The 20,566-nt window shown below is 56.2% G+C and overlaps 2 protein-coding genes across 2 annotated transcripts in view; one reads left to right on the top strand and one right to left on the bottom strand.

The window, feature by feature from the left end:
- Positions 1 to 4,209, top strand: part of IGF1R (insulin like growth factor 1 receptor) — a gene marked incomplete at its 5' end in the record, with an annotated part of 113,959 nt that extends 109,750 nt beyond the window's left edge. The window contains 2 exons of the mRNA XM_081114825.1: positions 163 to 297; positions 2,432 to 4,209. Coding sequence (XP_080970951.1) covers positions 163 to 297; positions 2,432 to 2,969 — 673 coding nt within the window. The 3' untranslated portion in view covers positions 2,970 to 4,209. The remainder of the gene's footprint in view (positions 1 to 162; positions 298 to 2,431) is intronic.
- Positions 4,210 to 11,128: 6,919 nt separating this feature from the next.
- PGPEP1L (pyroglutamyl-peptidase I like) lies at positions 11,129 to 19,273 on the bottom strand (the record flags this gene model as incomplete). Its single annotated transcript, XM_081114802.1, is given in 7 exon segments — positions 11,129 to 11,223; positions 13,333 to 13,481; positions 14,921 to 15,147; positions 16,472 to 16,594; positions 17,271 to 17,315; positions 17,319 to 17,323; positions 19,240 to 19,273. Coding segments are annotated over 7 exon segments (678 nt in total).
- Between the last annotated feature and the right edge of the window lie 1,293 nt (positions 19,274 to 20,566).

Raw genomic sequence — 20,566 nt, 5'->3', positions numbered from 1 at the left:
AACGAGGACCGATGTTGCATGCATGGTGCATAGCCTGGCTCGCTGGCCGCCCAGCGGGCCGTCCCCAGAGCGGGGGTGGGGGGTGGGAGAGTGTTGGGAAGGGGCGGGCACGTGGTTCTGTGCACCGTCAAGGCCTCACGTCTGCCCCTCTCCTCTCTGCAGGTCCTTTGGCGTCGTGCTCTGGGAGATCGCCACGCTGGCCGAGCAGCCCTACCAGGGCCTGTCCAACGAGCAGGTCCTGCGCTTCGTCATGGAGGGCGGCCTTCTGGACAAGCCCGACAACTGCCCCGATATGCTGTATGTAGTTCCCAGGCCCCGTGCTACTGTGGGGGGCGGGGGGGAGGGGGACAAGGCCCATCCTGCGGGGGGGACCTGCGCCTCGGCGGCGCCTCCCTCCCACCCCGCCTTGGCAGGGCGCACTGCGGCTGCTCAGGCTGACGTCTCTGTGAAATGTTACACAGATGCCACCCATGCTCACCTTCTCCATGCGGAGTTGGTTGGTTTTTTTTAATAAGGCAACTCAACATCGGTTACTGTTTCTTTTTAAAAAATATTTTTTATCGATCTCAGAGAGGAAGGGAGAGGGAGCGATAGAAACATCAAATGATGAGAGAGAATCATGGATCGGCTACCTCCTGCACGCCCCCTACTGGGGATCGAGCCTACAACCCGGGCATGTGCCCTTGACCAGAATCGAACCCAGGACCCTTCAGTCCGCGGGCCGACCCTCTATCCACTGAGCCACACCAGCCAGGGCTGCACGGCGTGCCTTGGCTGTGATCACCACCTCACGCACGCAGTAGGGTGGGGAACAGAGGCACGCGGTGCGCAGGCCGGAGCGGGCAGGGCTGTGGTCCCCCAGCCCCTGGGCCCCTGTGTCTGAACGAGGCAGCTTATCTCGGGACAGCAGCTCCGTGTAGTCTTGTCCCTACCCGGGTGCAGGGCTGTGCACGCCCTCCCCCGCCCCCACCAGCGGGGAGTTCAGTGAAGGACTCTGCGACGCACCAGAGCTGACCGGCTGTAGAAAATGTGCTTTTTCTAAAGACGAGTTCCATCGGCTCATAAATCCTCCTAGATCCGCTGCAGACTTTGCTTGTGGAGAGGGTGTGAACAGGTCTGGAATCCCGCAGCGTCCGACAGACTTCCTTTTAGGGCCAGCGCTGTGCTGGGCGGGCTGGGACGCTGGGATGGTCTGAGGGAGGCATCAGGCCCTGGCCGCTGTCACTCAGCGAATAGAGCGTCGGTCGGCGGACAGAAGGGTCCCAGGTTTGATTCCGGTCAAGGGCACGTACCTTGGTTGCAGGCTCGATCCCTGGCCCTGGTCAGTGCGGCACCCGGGGCTCACCAGCTGGCCACAACGGCCCATGTTTCGGGCCCACAGGCCAGATGGTCTCTGTTCCGACTCCTCCACTCCCCATAGGAGCTCAAGAGCAGCCGCAGACACTGTAAACAAACGCGCCTGTTCCTGTTGCCACTAAACTTGATTTATTAGAGCAGGCGGCAGAGCAGGCGGCAGGCCTGGCTCCCACACACCCCCTCCCTCGGGGTCACGTCCGTCTGACCTCCCTGACCCCTTTCTCCCCACGCCTTTCAAGGCAGCCGGCCTGGCCGGCCTTGGAGCTGTCTCTCTGCAGGCTGCGGTCTGTGCCCCACCGCTTCTCTGCCTGGGGCCACAGGGTGGTCTGTTGGTCAAATGGTCACCCCAACAGATGGCGGGAAGCCATTTCGGGGTGCTTTGATCTCCCTAGATATGAGGAGCTCCAGTTGGCCTTTTTAAAAAAATATATTGATTTCAGAAAGGAAGGGAGAGGGGGAGAGAGAGAGAAACATCCATGATGAGAGAGAATCATGGATCGGCTGCCTCCTTGCACGCCCCACACTGGGGATGGAGCCTGCAACCCGGGCATGTGCCCTGACCGGGAATGGAACTGGGACCTCCTGGTTCACAGGTCGATGCTCAACCATTGAGCCCCACTGGCCGGGCTAAACATGTATTTTTAAAATCTTCCTCTCAACATCTGCACGTGTAGCCTTGCAGACAGGAGTCAACAGCGGACCATGTGCCCGGCTGGTGTGGCTCAGTGGGTGACAGTTGACCTGTGAACCAGGAGGTCACGGTTCGATTCCCGGTCAGGGCACATGCCCCGGTTGCCGGCTCCATCCCCAGTAGAGGGTGTGCAGGAGGCAGCCGATCCATGATTCTCTTTCATCATTGATGTCTCTCCCTCTCCTTCTCCCTTCCTCTCTGAAATCAATAGGAATATATTTTTTTTAAAAGAGGGAAACCCAGAGACCAGGAGAGGGTGCCGAACCAGGACCGGCGTGCCCGTTGTGCCCGGGGAAGGGGGCAGAGCGAGCGTTGGCCCCGGAGCTGCTGGGCCAGGCGCAGCCCGGCCGGTGGGGCCCATCTCCGCCGTCCGTCTCCCCGCAGGTTCGAGCTCATGCAGGTGTGCTGGCACTTCAACCCCAAGATGAGGCCTTCGTTCCTGGACATCATCGGCAGCATCAAGGACGAGCTGGAGCCCGGCTTCATCGAGGTGTCCTTCTACTACAGCGACGAGAACAAGCCGCCCGACACCGAGGAGCTGGACCTGGACCCCGACCAGCTGGAGTGCGTGCCCCTCGACCCGTCGGCCTCCTGCTCCTCCCTGCCGCTGCCCGAGCGCCACTGCCCGCACCACCACCACCACCACGAGGGCCGCGAGCGCTACTGCCGCCACCACCACGACGGCCGCGAGCGCTACTGCCGCCACCACCACGACGGCCGCGAGCGCCACTGCCCGCACCACCGCCACGAGAACGGCCGTGAGCGCGAGCGCCCCTGCCCGCACCGCCCCGAGAACGGCCTGGGCCACCGCGTGCTGGTCTACCACCGGGCCAGCTTCGACGAGAGGCAGGCGTACGCGCACATGAATGGGGGGCGCAAGAACGAGAGGCCCGTGCCTCTCCCGCAGTCCTCCACCTGCTGAAGTGGGACCCGGTCCCGCGAGCAGGGCCCCGTGTGTGTGTGTGCGTGCGTGTGCTCGGCGGGCGGGGGGCGGGGGGCGGGCCCCCACCATCTGGCCACGGCCGCCTGCGCCCCCCGAGGTCTGCAGCGCCGCCCTGCTGCCCACAGGCAGGCCTCTCCCCCGTACACACACACACACACATGGGATGTTCCCTTTTTTCAATATGCAAGCAGCTTATTGCCCTGCCCAAACCCTTAACTGACACGGGCCTTTACGAACCTTAATGACACTTAAAGCAACAGAACACTAGAGAATCGAGTCTCCTCACTCCTTCTCTGCCTCTCTCTCTCTCTGATCTCTCTCTCTCTCTCTCTCTCTCTCTCTCTCTCTGCTTCATAATGGAAAGAACATTTGCCACAAGCCCAACCAGGACGCCCTTCTGAGCCAATGGAGGGGAGGGCTGGCCGCCCCCGTAGCCCCCTCTTGCTCCCATGCACACCTGCCTGTCCCCGTGGGTCCTTCTCTAACACGTTGCAACGGCATTTTCCTTTTTAAAAACTGTACCTTCAGCCTTTTTAGGGACACACGGCATTTACCAAGGGCCATCGTGCATCCAAGGCTGTTGCCGTGGTAACGCTGCCAAATTCTGCCAAAACCCGGGACTCCGTCCCTCGCACCTGCCCCTCTCGCGCCCCCCCCCCCCATTTCCTGGTGGCGGGCGTGTGTGCGGTCTCCGGTCACTCCTGTGACAGCCACGCGGGTCCCGTCGTCCCCGGGGATTCTTGGCAAGTCTCACGTCCACGCAGGTCAGTTTGCCTTTGACTAGGTTATTCTCTGGGGGAACTGGACAGACGGGTCCCCTGGGCCACCTCCCCACCCCCACCTCCTAGCCCCAGGGACTCTGCCGCAGGCAGGCCCTTTGAGGGAGCAAAGGTGACTCACGTGCTGGTTTCCTGCCCCCCCCACACAGGGCCCTTCCCGGCCCCCGAGGACGCAGAGGAGCAGGGGTTCCCCGGGACAGAGCCCAGCGGTTCACCCAGGTTTGCGAGCAAAGCAATGCAGACACCTCCCCCCACCCCCACCCCCGTCTCGGGGCGGGCAGTGCGGGATGCAAGCTGCCCGAGCCTTTGACATGTTCCGTGCCCAGGACTCCGCGGGTCCTGCGGTTCTAGGTCAGACTCAAAACATTTGCGTACACATTCATCTTTCACGTCATCACTTTGATAACTTTTTTACGGTTCAGATCCTCATCTATACGTCTGTACAGAAAAAAAAAGAAGACGGCTGCTATTTTTATTTTGTAGTTTTCGGTTATCTTTGTGGATCTATTCTATGAAAACTTTCAGGTCTCCCTCCTTCCCTCTCTGCTGTCTCTCTCTAAGCTTCTGCTTTCGACTAGATGCGTCTCTCCCTCTCTCCCCAGGAATGGGCTCTCGTAGATCGGCGTTTGCCATGAACTGCCTGTGATGCCTTTTCATAACTCCGCACCCCCGCTCTCTGCTCCCCCGCCCCCCCCGGCCCCCTGCTGGATCTGTTACAACCTGTAGGCTCTGTGGGCACCAGGCTGGCTGGCGAGGGAGGCGGGTGGAAACGGGGTCCCTTCCCCCGCCCCTCCCTCCCTCGCCCGGCATTGGAGTCTGTTACTGTGCCAGCCGTAGACAACCTCAGGTCCCAACACAAAGGTCAAGTACTTCCCACACCTTTCAGTGTTCCTCGTCGTCACCGTGGGAAAGAGCCCCCCCCCCCTTCTCTTTCCCTGGCCCCTTCCTTTTGGATGTGACACACACTTTTTGTAATTTTTATGTTTTAATTCTCGGGTACAACAGCAGTTTGAACTGCAGATACTAGTCATTTGAATTACATTTCTTTTTTTTTTTCTTTTTTTTTTTAGTGGATATTTAATCCTCCCATCCTACGAAAAACAGCTGCTAAATCTAAGGGTGCAGTGGGGGGTGGTCAGTGGCGAGCCGCCGCCACCCCCCAGACCGACCTACCTGTCTGTCCTGAGAACCAGGAAACCCCCAGAAACCCCCTCCGCACGGGGCGCCAGGGGCTGCTGGGAGAGGGCCAGGCTGGGGCGGCGCCCCCCCCCCCCCCCAGTGGCCCAGGAGCCCCATGCTCACCCCAGGGGACCAGGGCCCTGGCACGCTTGCCCTGGGCCGGGAAACAAGTCCTCAGGGCCCCAGCGTCTTTTGTTTCGGTTTGTTTTGTTTTGTTTTGTTTTGTTGGGGTTTTTTTAGCGCTTCTCACCTGGGCGATGGACATATGACCGCACAGGGTTGCTTCTGGGATGGAAAACGTTTAAGTGATGAGCGCGAACAAAGCTCAAGTAGGGTGATGGCTAGTCGGGATTGGAGATGAAACACAAGGAGGAAAATTCGGAGTCGGTTCAGCCCCAGGATTGTCTCTGGCCCCCGTCCCCACCGTTCTTTCCCCTGCAGAAACTGCGTCCCAGAGAAAGGTTCATTGAGAAGGCGTATGTAGGAGTTTCCGTTTAATTTCCGATTCCGGTTTCAGTCGCTGAGAGAGCAGCTCGGCCCCCTGATGGATTTCGATACTGACACGAGGGTTTCTGTGTGCGTAAGAAGGGACAGTTTTTATTTTTGGGGGTTTTTATTTTTTTTTTTTTCAAACATGTATCTACCTCACACTTCTTTTTTATATGTGTATATACAACAAGGAATACATCTCACATTTCTCAGCACCTGACAATACGCCATGGGTACCGGTACCTCATCCGCGCACAGGCCGCGCACACCCGTGACCGGGGCCAGGCCAGGCTGCATTCCGGGGCCGCAGCTCGCTCCCCGCCTCTCCGCTCCGCTCCTGTCCGACGGCTTGCCTCTCCCTGCGCTGTCTCCTCTGGCCTTGCTCTCTTCTTCTTCTGACTCGGTTCCCTATGAGGTTGTGAGGTGTCAGGATTCCCCCCTCTTGGCCCAGTGTCCCCCACTCAGCAGGGCGGTGAGGGGAAAAGCCCCCCCCCCACACCCCCCAGCAGCTCAGTGGGAAGGAAGGCCCCTCGGCTGGCCCAGCCGGTTGTCCTCGAACCCAGTTGCTTTGTGCGGATGGAAAGGCGAGCCCATTCCGTCCCTGGAGCAGTGGTTTCGGGATTTAGGGGCCAGGAGGCGGCCGGGGGCGGCCGTCTCTGTTAGCTCTCACCTGCTAGGCACGGGTGGGGGCCGGCTCCATCGGGCGCCACGCTGGCTGCCCTGGACGGGGCCTGTGCCAGGCGGCCGGATGGTCCCTGGGAGCCAGGCACTCGGAGAGCCCCGTCCACCAGGCCTCCTGTCGAGAATAGGAGGTTCCTACCTCCCAGCCCATCCCTTCCAGAATGTTCTGTGGAGAAAAGTCCCCGTCCCCCGTCTCCAGAATGTTCTCTGAATTCCCCCCTCCTTTCCTCCTCCCTCCCAGGGGGAAACAAAGATGTACCAAGCCTTCGGGCTGGAGGGGGGCGGTGCTAGGCGCCAAGCCTCCTTCTGGGGTGTCGGGGTGTCGCACCTCCCACCAGGCCTTGCCTCTGTCCCGCTGCTCACGGGTGGGGGGTGGATGGCGTTACCCGGTTCCAACAGCTGCTCTCAGGCCCTGGTGATGTGATCTGGGCGACACGACTCGGGGAAAGCGTTCCGAAAAGTTGGGGGTGGCTCTCCCCTCCCGCAGGGACACCCCTCCCCTCTCCCCACGCCCTTGGGACCTCGAGGTCACCGAGACATGCTATCTGATGGGGGTTCCCCTCACCCACGCTGCCGGGGAACCCCCCCGGGTTGGTGGCCTCCCCTCTTTTGCACATACCTTCCGGTTCCCACGACTGGACGCGTCCAGTCCATCCAGGCCGGTCCCAAGGGTCTCGCTCTCGTTCCACGCGTCCGAGCTGTTGGTGTGGTCATGTTATCGTTCGACGTCGGTGGTTTTTCTTTGAGTAGAAAGCAAACACTAACCAGTCGTAGTGCGCATCGTAACCAACGCTTCCGCGGCGCTGCCGTTAGAGAAACAAACGCTTGCTTGCGTGAGGGTGCGGTCATCCTACTGGACCAAGCCACCCCGGGACCCGCCCGCGAGGCCGGGGTCCCCCCCTCCCCTTGATTTTTTTTTTTTTTTTCCTCTTTCGTACGCTCCGAATAATTCACTCGAGCCGAACTGGGGCATTTCCCACGCGGCCTCCTCCCGCCAGCAGCTCCCGCTGCTCGGAGCCGCTCGGATCACGGAGCCGATGTGAGCGCCCGCCACCGCCAAGCGCGCGCACCGCGGCCTCCCCGGGCGCAGCGGGAGCGAAGCCGGCCTGTTCGGGAGACGCTGTCCAGGTCCCGCGGGGCGAGGCCCCGGCCACCCAGGTCTCCTTTACGGGGTGTCGTGATGTTGGACACACAGTTGAGATGAGCTTCCTTAGAGGAGGAGGAGGCGAGAAGGTGGGGTTCACGGCCAGTGCTGGCCTCCCCTTCCAGCCCGTTTCTCGTGGCGCGAACGGTTTCCAAGGTCAGAGAAGCGGCTGGGGAAAAAGAAGAGTTTCTGGTGGAACTGCCGACTGGCAAGATGCTTGGCAGGAACTGGTTGGTGTGTTCTGGCCGGCGCCACGCATTCACGAGCCAAGTCCGGTGCCAAATCCCAGGCCAGTGGGTTCCACCGACGCCTTTCTCGGCAGCCCACCTCCGTCGGCGGGTGGGCGCGTGGCTCAGGCCGCTCCCGTGGCCGGGCCACCCGAGCTCCAGGGGCCAGAAGGCAAGGATGCGCGGTCCAAGGTCCTCGCTGCCCCCCGAGCGGCCAGAGGATGGAAGGCAGCTCCTTCCCAAGTCAGAGGCCCCTCCCCGGGGGCAGCAGCCCTGGGAGCCCTGCCTGGGCCCGTCCCGGGGGCGCACGCGCGGCCTGGGGCCCGTCCTCCGGTCCATGTTGCCTGTGTGCGCGGCGGCCGTCGCTCCGTCTCCCGGGCTCCGCAGCGCCGGGAGATCCGGACCGGAGACCCGCTCTTCGAAAGCAGCGGCGATGAAAGGCCCACGTCCTCGCTCCAGTCGGGACACAGTCGCTGCCAATGAGACCGAGAAAGGATGCCGCTTTGGACCGAACCTCTCTGTGACAGCCGGCGATGCTGAAGATACAGAGGACAGGCCCGAGGGGGTCACGCCTGGCCCCCAGCTCGGATGACAGAGCCGGTCCTGCGGAGAAAAAGCGGATGGACGCTCCCGGATGGTGGGAAGAGCCGAGCCGGCGGGAGGACGCCTCCGTCGCGGAGAGAAGAATGGCAATAGCGAGCGCCAGGGCGCAGGGCCCGGAAGGAGTGCGGGCCGCGCTCTGAGATGGACGGTTTCTTGAAGGCGTGAGACCAGGGCCGGGCTCGGGAGTCATCCATGGGCATTTGTCTTCAGCAGACACCCCGGCGCCCCGCGTGGGGGACTGTGATCGGAGTTCAGTCCAGTCGTCGGAGGACACGAACTCCACATCACGCCCGTCGGTGGTCGGCTCTGGGGCATGACTTTTAGGGTTTTCTTTTTGTCGTTTAAGCAAGAATATGATTACTCATCTATATTTTTTGTTGGTTTTTTTTTTTTTGATTACTCATCTATATTTTTTTGAGTTTTTTGATTACTCATCTATACTTTTTTGTTGTTTTTTTTGATTACTCATCTATATTTTTTTGGTTTTTTTGATTACTCATCTATACTTTTTATTGGTTTTTTGATTACTCATCTATAATTTTTTGTTGGTTTTTTTGATTACTCATCTATTTTTTGTTGTTGTTGTTTTTTGATTACTCATCCGTATGGCCACGTTGGTGTGTGTCATTTTTCTGGTCAGCATCGTTTTAATTACTCACACAGCATTTTCAGTAGGGCTCATGTCCAGTAGATACGGGTAGTCAGTCGACGAAGATCTGGTTTACAAGAACTAATTCAACGTTTCATTGCATTTTTGTAAGGACATAGAATAATTTTATACAACGTTTGTAGTCCGTAATCGCCGAAATAATTTAAAGACACTTGGGTTCTCCGTGCAAATGTATGCTCGTGATCCATTTATTTTTTTTTTTTATATAGGACACCTGTTTACTAGCTAGCTTTACGAGATGCCAAAAATGCATTTTCCCTGCCCCCAAGCCCTGCATAACCCTTTTTACATCCCCCCCACCCCCACCCCCACCCCCACCCCACGCTTCAGGCCCTAGTTTATAGCAAAGGAAGGATGGCGATTTCAGTAGTTCTGTATCTTCAGTATCTTGGTCTTCCCGAACCTTCTGGTTGGGGAGGGGATCATCATTTGCTGGTCATTTATCTTTGGAGTGTAGCTACTTTGTAAGAGACTGAAGGAACCTCACTGGCCAAGGAACCAGCGGGGGTGGTGCCGCCCAGCGGTGCCCGGCGGTGCGCCCGGCACTCGGCATCTGGTGCGGCTGTTGCCATGGTTGCGGGACGCCTCGCGATGGAGCGGTTGACAGCACAGCTCCGCGGCGTCACGGCGCTGGCCGCACGCAGACTTATCACGCAAGACGGTAATTCTGGTGCCGGCAGACTGTTCGCTTACATGCCTCATATTATGATTGATGCTTTGTTATATAACCAGAGACTCTTATTTTTTAAGGCACAACACCGAAGATACATTTTTCCAATACAAAACAAAGTTGAATAAAAACTACACACACACACACACACAATTTTTTTAAAGTCTGACTCCATTTCCTCTTGCGCCCAGTGGGTTATGGGCCACGTCTACACCATGCCACAAAAGCCCCACCATTGCTAACGGGGTGTTTTGCACAACATGGGAGAAAGGTCCAGATACAGTATTTTCTGTCTGCAACTTGGCATTCGGATGTTTGGTGTTGCGTAGACGCGTCCACAGGTGGAATAGATGCTTGGCAAAAACACCTGTGTGCTTTGTAAGCCAGTGGGGTTGACATGAGGGGTTTGCCAGAGTTTGTCCTCTGGGAAAAAAATTTTAAAAAAACAAACAAAATCAAACCAGAAGGCGCGATGAAATGGATGTATTGCAGATCATTTATTTTCTGAGTTTTCTTGTTTAAAAAAAAAAGTTTTTTAAAATGTTTTTAAAAACCGGTAATTGACACAGCCAATTTGTTACGTAAAATGACTTTCTGTGTACAAATTATTCCTAAAAACTTCCTGTTTATATACAAAAAGATCAGTAGCTAAAAAAAAAATTTTCAAAATGGTTTTGTATACTCCATTGTAAGAATTTATCCCTGTTATCGCGATATACTCTGGATTCTTTACATTATGGGGGGAAAAAAGAAACTGTCTATTTTGAATGGCTGAAGCTAATGCGACTTTAGTTTATCTTACTCTGCTTTTTTCTAGTAGTTCAAGTATTACATGGTTTACGTTCAATAAAGGAATTCAGTATGCACGTCAGGCCTCCAATTTTGTTTGCGCCCCCGTGCAAGACTCACCACGCTTCTGAGGCAGGGGCGCTGAGCTGCGTGTGGCATGCGTGTTCACACGTGTCACTCGGAGGTGTTCAGCGTGAAGGTTTTGTTTTATTGCTGACAGACAGCTGAACCCTCACAGCATGCAAACTGCTGGTGACGACGGGAGCATTCTGCTTCTCACTCCATTAAATCAGCTACGAGAAAATCTGAATACCTAAAATACAGAAATCTGTACTTCCGTTTCCACTGATCTGTAGATTTTTCCTACACTTTCCACAGACAAAAGGCCAAAGGGGGGCAGCTTGATCTGGGGGACCCTGGGGCAAAGGACTTGACCTCCACATTTCCGTGTTGTTGGTACCTCACAGCCAGCACGCCTAGGATGTGGCTCGCTGGAGGTGTTCACACGTGTTCGCTCCTTACAAGTTCATGGTCTCGGGCTGCCCCGAGGATTCTACAGCCCAGGCCGCATGATCTTTGCCAGGGAAATGGTCACGGTGGGAAATGGGAATACACGTTTAAAGAACACAAGCTGTGCCCGGCAGGCGTGGCTCAGTGGTTGAACGTCGACCTATGAACCGGGGGGTCACGGTTCCACTCCCCGTCAGGGCGCATGCCCGTTTGGCAGGCTCGCCCCACAGTTGGGGCCGTGCAGGAGGCAGCCCATCAGTGTGTCTCTTTGACATCGATGTTTCCCTGTCTCTCCCTTCCCTTCCATTCTCTCTATAAAAATGAATGGAAAAATATCCGTGGGTGAGGAGTAACAAAAAAATAAACTCTCAAGCTTGGTGTTCACCCTGGGATTTGCTCACCGTCGGCAGAAGTGCTTGGCCCTCCGGGGGCCGTTACTAGACGACCAATGACTAAAGGCAGGCTCGTTTCCCAGGCTCCGGGGTGTCTGGGCTGCGGGCAGGTGAACACAGGAGGCCGGGGTGCCTCTCGCACGTCCCCAGGCGGGTCAGGCTGCCTCCCGGGCTGCACCTGTCCTCAGAAGCCTGACGGCGCTGGGTCCTCAGAAGTGTCAGGAGGACCCGTCCCCACCTTGCCGCTTCCTGAGACCTCAGGTCCAGCAGGGCCGTTTCTCTTGTCCTCCTCACGGGTCCGGCAGCAGCCTGGTGGCCTCCCATCACTGAGGGACCTTCACCTCCATTCTCGCACTGCATCTCTGTACCAGCTCTGCGGAGGAGGCATTTTTATTAGTTTCAGAGATGAGCCAACAGGCGGCCATGCCCAACACCCGCCCCCCGGGCTGGTAAATGACCAATCCAAGGCTCGGCCTTTTCCGCTGTGGTTTTCAAACCGACTCAGACCTGCCGCACCTTCCTAACTAACCAGGCCCCGGTGTGTGTCAGTGAGGGGGGGTGAGGTGGCAGGCCGCTCAGCCCGGGACGTGGGCCTCTGGGGTTCTCCCTCGAGCATTTCGGAGGCCATGAGGGGGAGAAACGACGCATTCATCAGGAGCGAGCTCTGGGCCTCCCCACAGAATCACGTCTAAAAGTTCGTGACATGTGTATGGCTTGGTGCCACGCCAGGTGAAGTTAACACAGGAGCCGGGACCGGAGGCCCCCTGCTTGCCACCGTCCTGAGACGGGAACTAGAAGAGGTGGGGGGGGGGGGGGCAACAAGGGCTCTGGGGAGCAGTGTTTGCCTACAAATACGGAAGGATCTGCACACGAACAACTGTGCTGGCCAGACCATCCCACCCCACTTGCTGGCTTTGCTAGGCTACGCCGTGACCTGGGTCTGTGGTATGTCCAGCGACCACGTTCATTTGCAAAAGAGGTCCTAGCCGAAACCGGTTTGGCTCAGTGGATGGAGCGTCGGCCTGCGGACTGAGGGGTCCCAGGTTCAATTCCGGTCAAGGGCATGTACCTGGGTTGCGGGCACATCCCCAGGGGGAGATGTGCGGGAGGCAGCTGATCGGTGTTTCTCTCTCATCGATGTCTCTGACTCTCTTTCTCTCTCCCTTCCTCTCTGTAAATTATCAATAAAATATATTTAAAAAACAAAAAAAACAAAAGAGGTCCTATAAGGTCTCTCCCGCACGCACAAGCGCGCTCGAGGGCTGATGCTAAAACAAGCAAGGCCGGCCCAGCCCCCTGGTTATGAAGTTGCAGACACTGTAGATTCTTAGCGTGAATGAATCGGAGCACGAAGCGACCATTTTTTTTGGAAACATAATTAAGTGAAAAGTAATAGCTGCGAGCACACCGAGATAGTAAGAAACTTCCCAGAGCTTAACCACCTTCAGTCCTTTCCTCCAAACGTGTTGCTAACGGGGCTCCCAGTGGACATCTGCTTACAAGGAAACACTGGGCAGGTAAAACCTGACCGTGAGCCAGGGCAGTGTCATGAAAGAGGAAAAGAGGAGAGAAGCAAACCTAGCCATTAACCTTTGCTTTAAGACCAGACACTGCAGGTAGGAATAGAAAAATGGTGCGGCTGCCACAGAAAACAGTATGATGTTACCACCGTTTTTTTTTTTTCCCTTAAGTGGAAAAAGGACAAGAAAAAAAGAAACAATTGCGACTCAGTGGCTCAAAGGTGCCCACAGCGCCTGGGTGTCAGAGCTCAGAGGTCAGGAATGGGGCGCCGAGCGGTGACCACACCTGTATGTCCCCACGCCAGGTGGTCATGGATCAGCCCACCGAGGCTGCATCTTGTCTAAGAGGGAAAAAAAAAAATGACTAGGATTTCATTTCACTGTCATGAAAACCATAACCGGAGCTAGTTTAATTCCTGGTGAAATGTCTGCCTTTCAGAGTGTTGTCCTGCCTTCTGACAATGAAATAACTCTGTGACTTCGTGGGGCTAATTCAGAACTTGGCCCTCCGTGTAAACTGTGTTACAAGCGATTTTGTAAAACGCCTCCCCAAGCACAGCTGAACTCTCCACACGGGACTGACACATCCCCTTGTCTCCAAAGGGGCAGCACCCGGGTTGGTTCTGCCTGGCTGGGACCACCGAGGGTTTGTTTTCTGGGCACCAGGCTTTGACCTTGGGCGTTCTCACCCTCCGCCAGCATCTCCTGGATGATGACTTGCAGGGCTTTCCCCAGCAGGCTGGCGGGGAGCTCCGGAGACAACGGGGGCACGTGGATGAGCGCCGCACGCCCATGTCCGTGATGCAAAGACAGGTAGTAGGTGTAATCGCAGACGTATCTGCAACCGCAGGAAACCCAGGTGACTCGCTGGACCAGAGAGAGGTAAGCAGTGGTGGTGCTGTAGCATCCCCAAACCGTCAGGAGGGAGGACTGCCACCCAGGGAGACGGAGGTCTTCTCCTTCTGCCTCAGAAAGAAGGTGTTGCCCTAACCAGTTTGGCTCAGTGGCTAGCGCATCAGCCTGCGGACTCAAGGGTCCCAGGTTCAATTCCGGTCAAGGGCATGTACCTTGGTTGCGGGCACATCCCCAGTGGGGGGTGTGCAGGAGGCAGCTGATCAATGTTTCTCTCTAATCCAGCGGTTCTCAACCTGTGGGTCGCAACTCCTTTGGGGGACGAACGACCCTTTCACAGGGGTCGCCTAAGGCCATGGGAAAACACACATATAACTACATATTGTTTTTGTGATTGATCACTATGCTTTCATTATGTTCCATTTGTAACAATAAAAATACATCCTGCGTATCAGATATTTACATGACGATTCATAACAATAGCAACATGACAGCGATGAAGTAGCAACGAAAATAACTTTATGGTTGGGGGTCACCAGAACATGAGGAACTGTATGAAAGGGTCGCAGCATTAGGAAGGTTGAGAACCACTGCTCTAAACGATGTTTCTAACTCTCTATCCCTCTCCCTTCCTCTCTGCAAAAAATCAATAAAATATATTTTTAAGAAAGAAAAGAAAGAAGGTGTTACTGGGAATAAGCTGGGGAGAGGCCAGCTCTTAGCCTCGTGGTCTTATGACCAGCAAGTGGCCAAGCCGGCTTCACCTTTAACCCTTTCACCTTTCAATCGTGTTTACATTCATTCTTTTTTTTTTTTTTTTTTTTTTTTTTTGCGGGGAGGAGAAGCCACCTACTGGGAGTCAGAGTTTGGAGAAACAAAGATAAGTTAATCTATCAGAATAGTTCAAACACCACGTTGGCTGCAATCAATAAAAATAAAGCACCCCCAAACTATGAGTGGCTCTCAAAATGTGCCATCACATCTTTTTTTCTACCAACACACCCCAGGCTGTGTTAGGGGGAGGGGACCTTGGGATGCAGGGTGGGGGGGGGCAACAGACTGGTCTGCAAGGACCACCCGGCGGGGGGGGGGGGCAATGGGTGCCCAAGGGCCCAGTGGAAGGGCACACGGGGGCCTTTTCGTAGGGAGACATCCTAGAAGAAAGATGGGTCAGGCCGGCCGGTGTGGCCCAGTGGTTGAGCCTCAACCTGTGAGCCAGGAGGTCACCGTTCCATTTCCGGTCAGGGCACATGCCCTGGGTTGCGGGCTGGATCCCCAGGAAGCGGCCTGCAGGAGGCAGCCGATCCATGATGCTCTCCCTCTCCCTTCCTCTCTGAAATCAATAAAAATATATTTAAAAAAAAAAAAGGAAAAAGAAAGGAGGGTCATCCTCTCCTTCCTGCTCAGTGACGCGACGAAACGCACCTGCCCGCATCGCGGGAGACCATCACCTCCACGCCCTGCACGGCCACGCGCCTGCTGACGGCCTTCAGGTCGACCCGCGACTCAATCACTTCCGGGCCATCCGGGACGCACGCGCCCTGCTCGGGCCGGAAGCCACGGACGTCGGTCTCGCGATACCCGCGGTTCCGGCCGCGCTGCTCGAGAACCACGGCCTTGGCGGCGGCGTCCACGCCCACGTGCACGGTGAGCTGTGCGGACAGGGGGCGGCGGGGAATTTAGGGAACCTGAGGCTTGTCTGTCACCAAATGTCCCGAGGGCCCAGCCGGGGGCGAGTGCGAGGCGAGGCGGGGAAACCCTCTCAAACCGCGACTGCGCTTTCGGGCCTCCTCCCTCCTTCCCCTCATTCGTAGGCCGCCGGATAGAAAACCATGAGGCGTCGTCTATGTAAATGCTTTTATATTTAAAAATACCCGCACGCAGGGTGGAATATTCCTCTGTGTGTGTGTCCCCCTCCCCCCCCTTCCGGGGGTCTCGCTGCTCTCTGAGACCACAGGGGACGCCTGGCGTTGCCTTGGCAACGCTGAGGCAGGAAGTCGGTCTCAGAATGTCTTGAAGGGGTGGTTTTTCCTCTTGGAAACACAGCTAAGCGTTTCGTGGAGGCCCTTGGGGCGTTGTCTCAATGGGGTGGAGGTGTCTGTTTTGCTCTGTAGTATTTGCGGGATATTTGAACCCGTTTTGTATATAAGTAGCTGTTGGGATCAGAGGGGCTGGGTCAGCGGTTCTCAACCTGTGGGTCGCGACCCCTTGGGCGGTCGAACGACCCTTTCACAGGGGTCGCCTACGACCATCCTGCAGATCAGATATTGACATGACGATTCATCACAGTAGCAACATGACAGTGATGAAGTAGCCACGAAAATAATCTGATGGTTGGGGGTCACCACATGAGGAACTGTAGTGAAAGGGCCAGAAGGTTGAGAACCACTGGGCTGGGTGTAAGGCAGGTGGCCCTCCCCGGGGCCCAGGAGGTCCCACTTCACAGCGACCTTCCCTGCATGGGCGTGGCTGGCAACTAACCCGAGGCCTGTCTGTTAGGGGGAAACTTATCTTTGGAGTCCTGGCTGGGAATAAAGCTTCCATGATAACAAACAAACCAAAAAAAAACCCCACATAGATATTGATTTGAGAGAGAGAAACATCAGTGATGAAAGAGAGTCATGGATAGGCTGCCTCCTGCAGGCCCCCTACTGGGGTTCGAGCCCACAACCCGGGCCTGTGCCCTGACGGGGAATCGAACTGTGACCTCCTGGTCTCCTAGGCCGGAGCTCAACCGCTGGGCCACGCCGGCTGCGCTGCGTTTATTACAGCTGAAACGTTGAGAAACAGGCCCAGAACCTTATAAACCCCACTGGATTGTGCTGGTGAGATGCAGGGCCAGGGGGTGCACTTAAGCCAGCAACTCTAGAACCGGGGTCCAGGGGTTCCCAGGCTCTGGGGCTCCATCTCATCATCAGCAACCCCCCGACACCCCCCCACTGGCTCCCCAGCTGTGGCTCCCCAGCCGTCATTTACTCGCGGTTGCAGATCTTCCCAGATTCTGGTGACTCTCCGCTTCACCTCCCTGTAATCCACGGGCAGCTGAAAGGTCCGCAGCTCTACCTCCGCGTCGCTCCCCAGGCCCAGCTGGGAGAGCTCCTGTGGAAAGAGGCAGGCAGCCCTGGCCCGTGTGGCTCCGGTGGTTGCAGCATCGTCCCATACACCAAAACCAAAGGGTGGTGGGTTCGATTCCTGGTCAGGGGCATATACCTAGGTTTCGGGTGCGATCACTGGTCGGAGCTAGTAAGTAAGCCCACGGTGGATTTTGTTTTGTGTTTTTGTTAATATGAGAAGGCCTGAGATGATAACCAGCCTGAGGATAAGACGAGACACCCCCTGCCCCCTGCCCCTGCTTCCTGTTGTCTACAGGGACCTCACCTACTGTAGCAACCAGCTCTCCTGGCAACCACTTAAAAACAACAACACCACATTTTTATTGACTTCAGAGAGGACAGAGAGGGAGAAAAAGAGAAAAACATCAATGATGAGAGAGAATGGTTGATTGGCTGCCCCCTGCATGCCCCCCCAATGGGGACCAAGTCGCACCCTGGGCATGTGCCCTGACTGGGAATCAAACAGTGACCTCCTGGTTCATAGGTCAGTGCTCAACCACTGAGCCACACCGGCTGGGCTAGCCTTGTTGTTGTTTTACCACACAGCCAAAAGGGCTACCTGGGGCAGGTGAGGACCCACCCAGGCCCAGAGGCCAGGCCTTCCCCAGGGCCCCTCCCTCATGGAGCTGGCCCCCAAAGGAGCTGGCCTGGCCCGTGTTTACCTTCACTGCTTCCCAGCTGGAATTCACCAGGTGCTGCCGGAAGGGTCAGAAACCTGAAATCAGGGAGATTCTGGTTTGCTCAGGCCAGGCCTTGTTGGGGGCGGGGGGGGGGGGGGGCGGGGGGAGGTTAGGGTGTTTCTCCTCCTGGGCTGCCCCCAGAGCCATTGTGGGTCCCCGGGAACTCCCACATCCCTTCCTTGGAGGCCTGCGACCTCCCCAGTCTGGGAGCATCACAGGATGTGAGGCCTTGCTCTCCTAATATATGTTTTTATTGATTTCAGAGAGAAAGGGAGAGGAAGAGAGAGAGAAACCTCTGTGATGAGAGAGAATCATGGATCGGCTGCCTCCTGCACGCCCCGCACTGGGGATGGAGCCCACAACCCGGGCCTGTGCCCTGACTGGGAATCGAACTGTGACCTCCTGGCTCATAGGTCGATGCTCAGCAACTGAGCCACACCAGCTGGGCAAGGACACCTTGATCTTGAGCCCTGGTTTTCCCATCGTCTGTCTCCATGCCAGTTGTCTCGGCCAGATTCACACACGAAGCAAATCCAATTAAAGGAAAAGATTTTTTAATTTTTAATAAAGGCCGGCCGCCCTCTGGAAGCCACAGCCGATGGACAGGTGCCTCAGCAGCAGTCTCAGGTTGGCCAGCAAATGGGTCCGCGTGAGCCTAAGACCGGCCCTGGCGCTTCAGGATTCATAGTTCATGGGTGACAAGCGTTCGTTTACCAGAGGTATGGTTTCCTTAGGAATTCCAGGGTATTTGGAGCCAGTTTCCATACCCAGATACCAGTGAGAGCAGGGTTGATGAAAGGTTTTCAAAAGAGCGTTCTTTTCCTCAGAAGGTTAAGAGGAGTTCGATTATAGGCTGAAAATGTTAAGATAGGTAACTTGTGATTTGCCACACACAGAGGAATCCTTGTCTTGCCTCTGTTGCCTTCGTCCAACACAATTCCAAAAACTGAAAATGTGCCAGTTATGTCTAAGTAAAAAGAAAGATCTTTGTAGAGAAATCAAACCCTTGCCCTAACCAGTCTGGCTCAGTAGATAGAGCGGCAGCCTGCGGACTGCTCGGTCCCAGGTTCGATGCTGGTCAGGGGCACGTACCTGGGTTGCAGGCTCGATCCCCAGCCTAGATTGGGGCACATGCAGGAGGCAGCCAATCAGTATTGCCTCTCTCATCAATGTTTCTCTCTCTCTCTCTTGCCCTCCCTACCTTCTACTCGCTCTAAAAACCAATGGGAAAATATCCTTGGGTGAGGATTAACACCACCACCACCAAAATCAAAATCAAAATCAATGGAAGGATATCTTTGGGTGAGGATTAACAAAAAACAAAACAAACCCACAAAACAAGCCCTCCAGAAGCCCAGCTGTGACAATGGCTTGGGGGGCTGGGGTGGATTTGGGGTGTGCTGGGGTGGATTTGGGCAGGAGTGGGCAGCACCATTCCTTCCCAGGTGGCCTTTGGGGTTCAGAGTCTCCAACTGGTGGCTCTCAGGGTGCCTCGTGGTTTTCTGAGGGGCCCAAAGCTCTGGTCTGCGGGAGGGGGTGGGCACCTTTGGGAGTGGGCACTGCAGATGGACTGCCCCAGCTTTTTGAGGCCCTGTCGTTTCTGGGACCCCCAGCTCCTCCTTCCTGGCTATGAAACTGTACCCCGCAGAGGCCACCTGGGCCCACCGGCTTCCTCCCTGATGGGCTTAAGGTCAAGGGCTGGGCCTCAGCCACAGGTGGGCGCTTCCATGCCTGCCGTTCAGGAGCTGTTTGTAGCCAACGGCAGGACGGAGTGGAAACGCCTCTCTGTCCGCTGCCGGTTCTGAACAGGCAGAGCTGGGAGTTGGCTTCCTTCTGGAGTGATTGGCACCACTGCTGGCTGCTCTGTCTTCTCCGCCGGGAACCGGTTATGACCAGAATCAGGGCCAGGCTACAGGCAGCGGCACCTGGGAAAGCAGACAAACAGGCTTACCGGTCACCACCACGCAGCCAGGCCGGGGCTCCATGAAACCGGAGTGGGGCGCGTGCCTCTGTGCCTCCCGGGTCAGATGGCCGTGACGCAGCCCGGACGCGGGGTGCCCCTCCCACAGGGCCACCGGCCTCCTATGATGGGGGTGCCCCTCCTCCTGCTCCTATAGGGGGATCTAGCCACGGGGTCCCTCAGCATTCCAGGGCCCCTAAAGCCTGAAGACTCTGGGGTGGGGGAGGGTGGTAAGACGATGCCCTTGAAAGCAGAAAGCCAGGCGGAGCCATCTGGGACTTGCCGGCCACTGGGTCTCGGCCAGTTTGCTGCTTGGTATGATTCGAAGGAGAGGTTGGCAACTGTCTGTCCTGCTTTGCCTGGGTCTGAGGGGTTTCTGGGATTATGGGGGGGGGGGCGCTAAAATGGGCTGAAATTGGTACAGTCCTGGGCAAACCAGGAAGGTGGGTGACCCTACAAGTTGCTCGGTTAGGTTTTCTCCGATTCAGTCATCCCCCCATCTGCCCCCGAGTTCTCGCGTTTGGCCATTATGACTTGATGAGGTTGCTCTTGAAACTGATTCTGCAAAATATGTTAAAAAAAAAAAAGAAAGAAAGAAAGAAAAGAAAAGAGAGAAAACAATGAATGAAAGAAAAAGAAAACCAAACCCCAGATGATGGTTATGATTAATAGTGTTGGTTGAAGCCCCATTGCCTGTAAGCTGTGGGTCCTAAGATACGTTAACAAACCATTAGGTTTAACAAAAAATGAGCACAAAAGCACCTTGTTTAAAACTAAAAATACTTTAAAAAAAAAAAAAAAGCTGATTGATATGAGCTACAAAAAACAATTCTTTTTCCCCGTCTGGGTGTAGCCCCGTGGCTCGCCCAGTACCAGGGAGCTTCCCCACGTTCAGAGGGCCCTGTATTGGAGGGCGTGACCACGTGGTCCCCTCTTAATTGTCCCCCTTGGTAAAAACAGTCCCCCACCCTGAGTTGGAGTCTTTGCCAAGAGCGAGGCTCCACCGGGTGCCTTCCTGGGACCCAGAACCCACAGCCATCCCCTTTCATTGGCCCCTGGTGTGGGTTGCAGGCTATTTGCAGAGAAGGGATGGGAAGTGGCGTTTGTCCCCCGTGGCCTCCCCGGCCTGCTCAGAGGCTGGGCCACCTTGTCCTGCGGGGGGTGCAGAGGCCTGTGCACCGCACCTCAGCCGGAGAGGAAAGTATACAGGACCCACGTTCAAGTTGGAAAGCAGTTACCCGGTTGCTCATACTCCCTCTGGCATTCTTGATGGTATCTGAACCCCTTCTAATGCACGATGGCTCCCCAAGTTCACGAC

Source organism: Myotis nattereri, assembly GCF_964212035.1.
Source record: "Myotis nattereri genome assembly, chromosome: 21".
NCBI classification, from domain to species: domain Eukaryota; kingdom Metazoa; phylum Chordata; class Mammalia; order Chiroptera; family Vespertilionidae; genus Myotis; species Myotis nattereri.
Note: the sequence above shows the minus strand (reverse complement) of the source record. Positions and strands in the feature narration are given on the sequence as shown.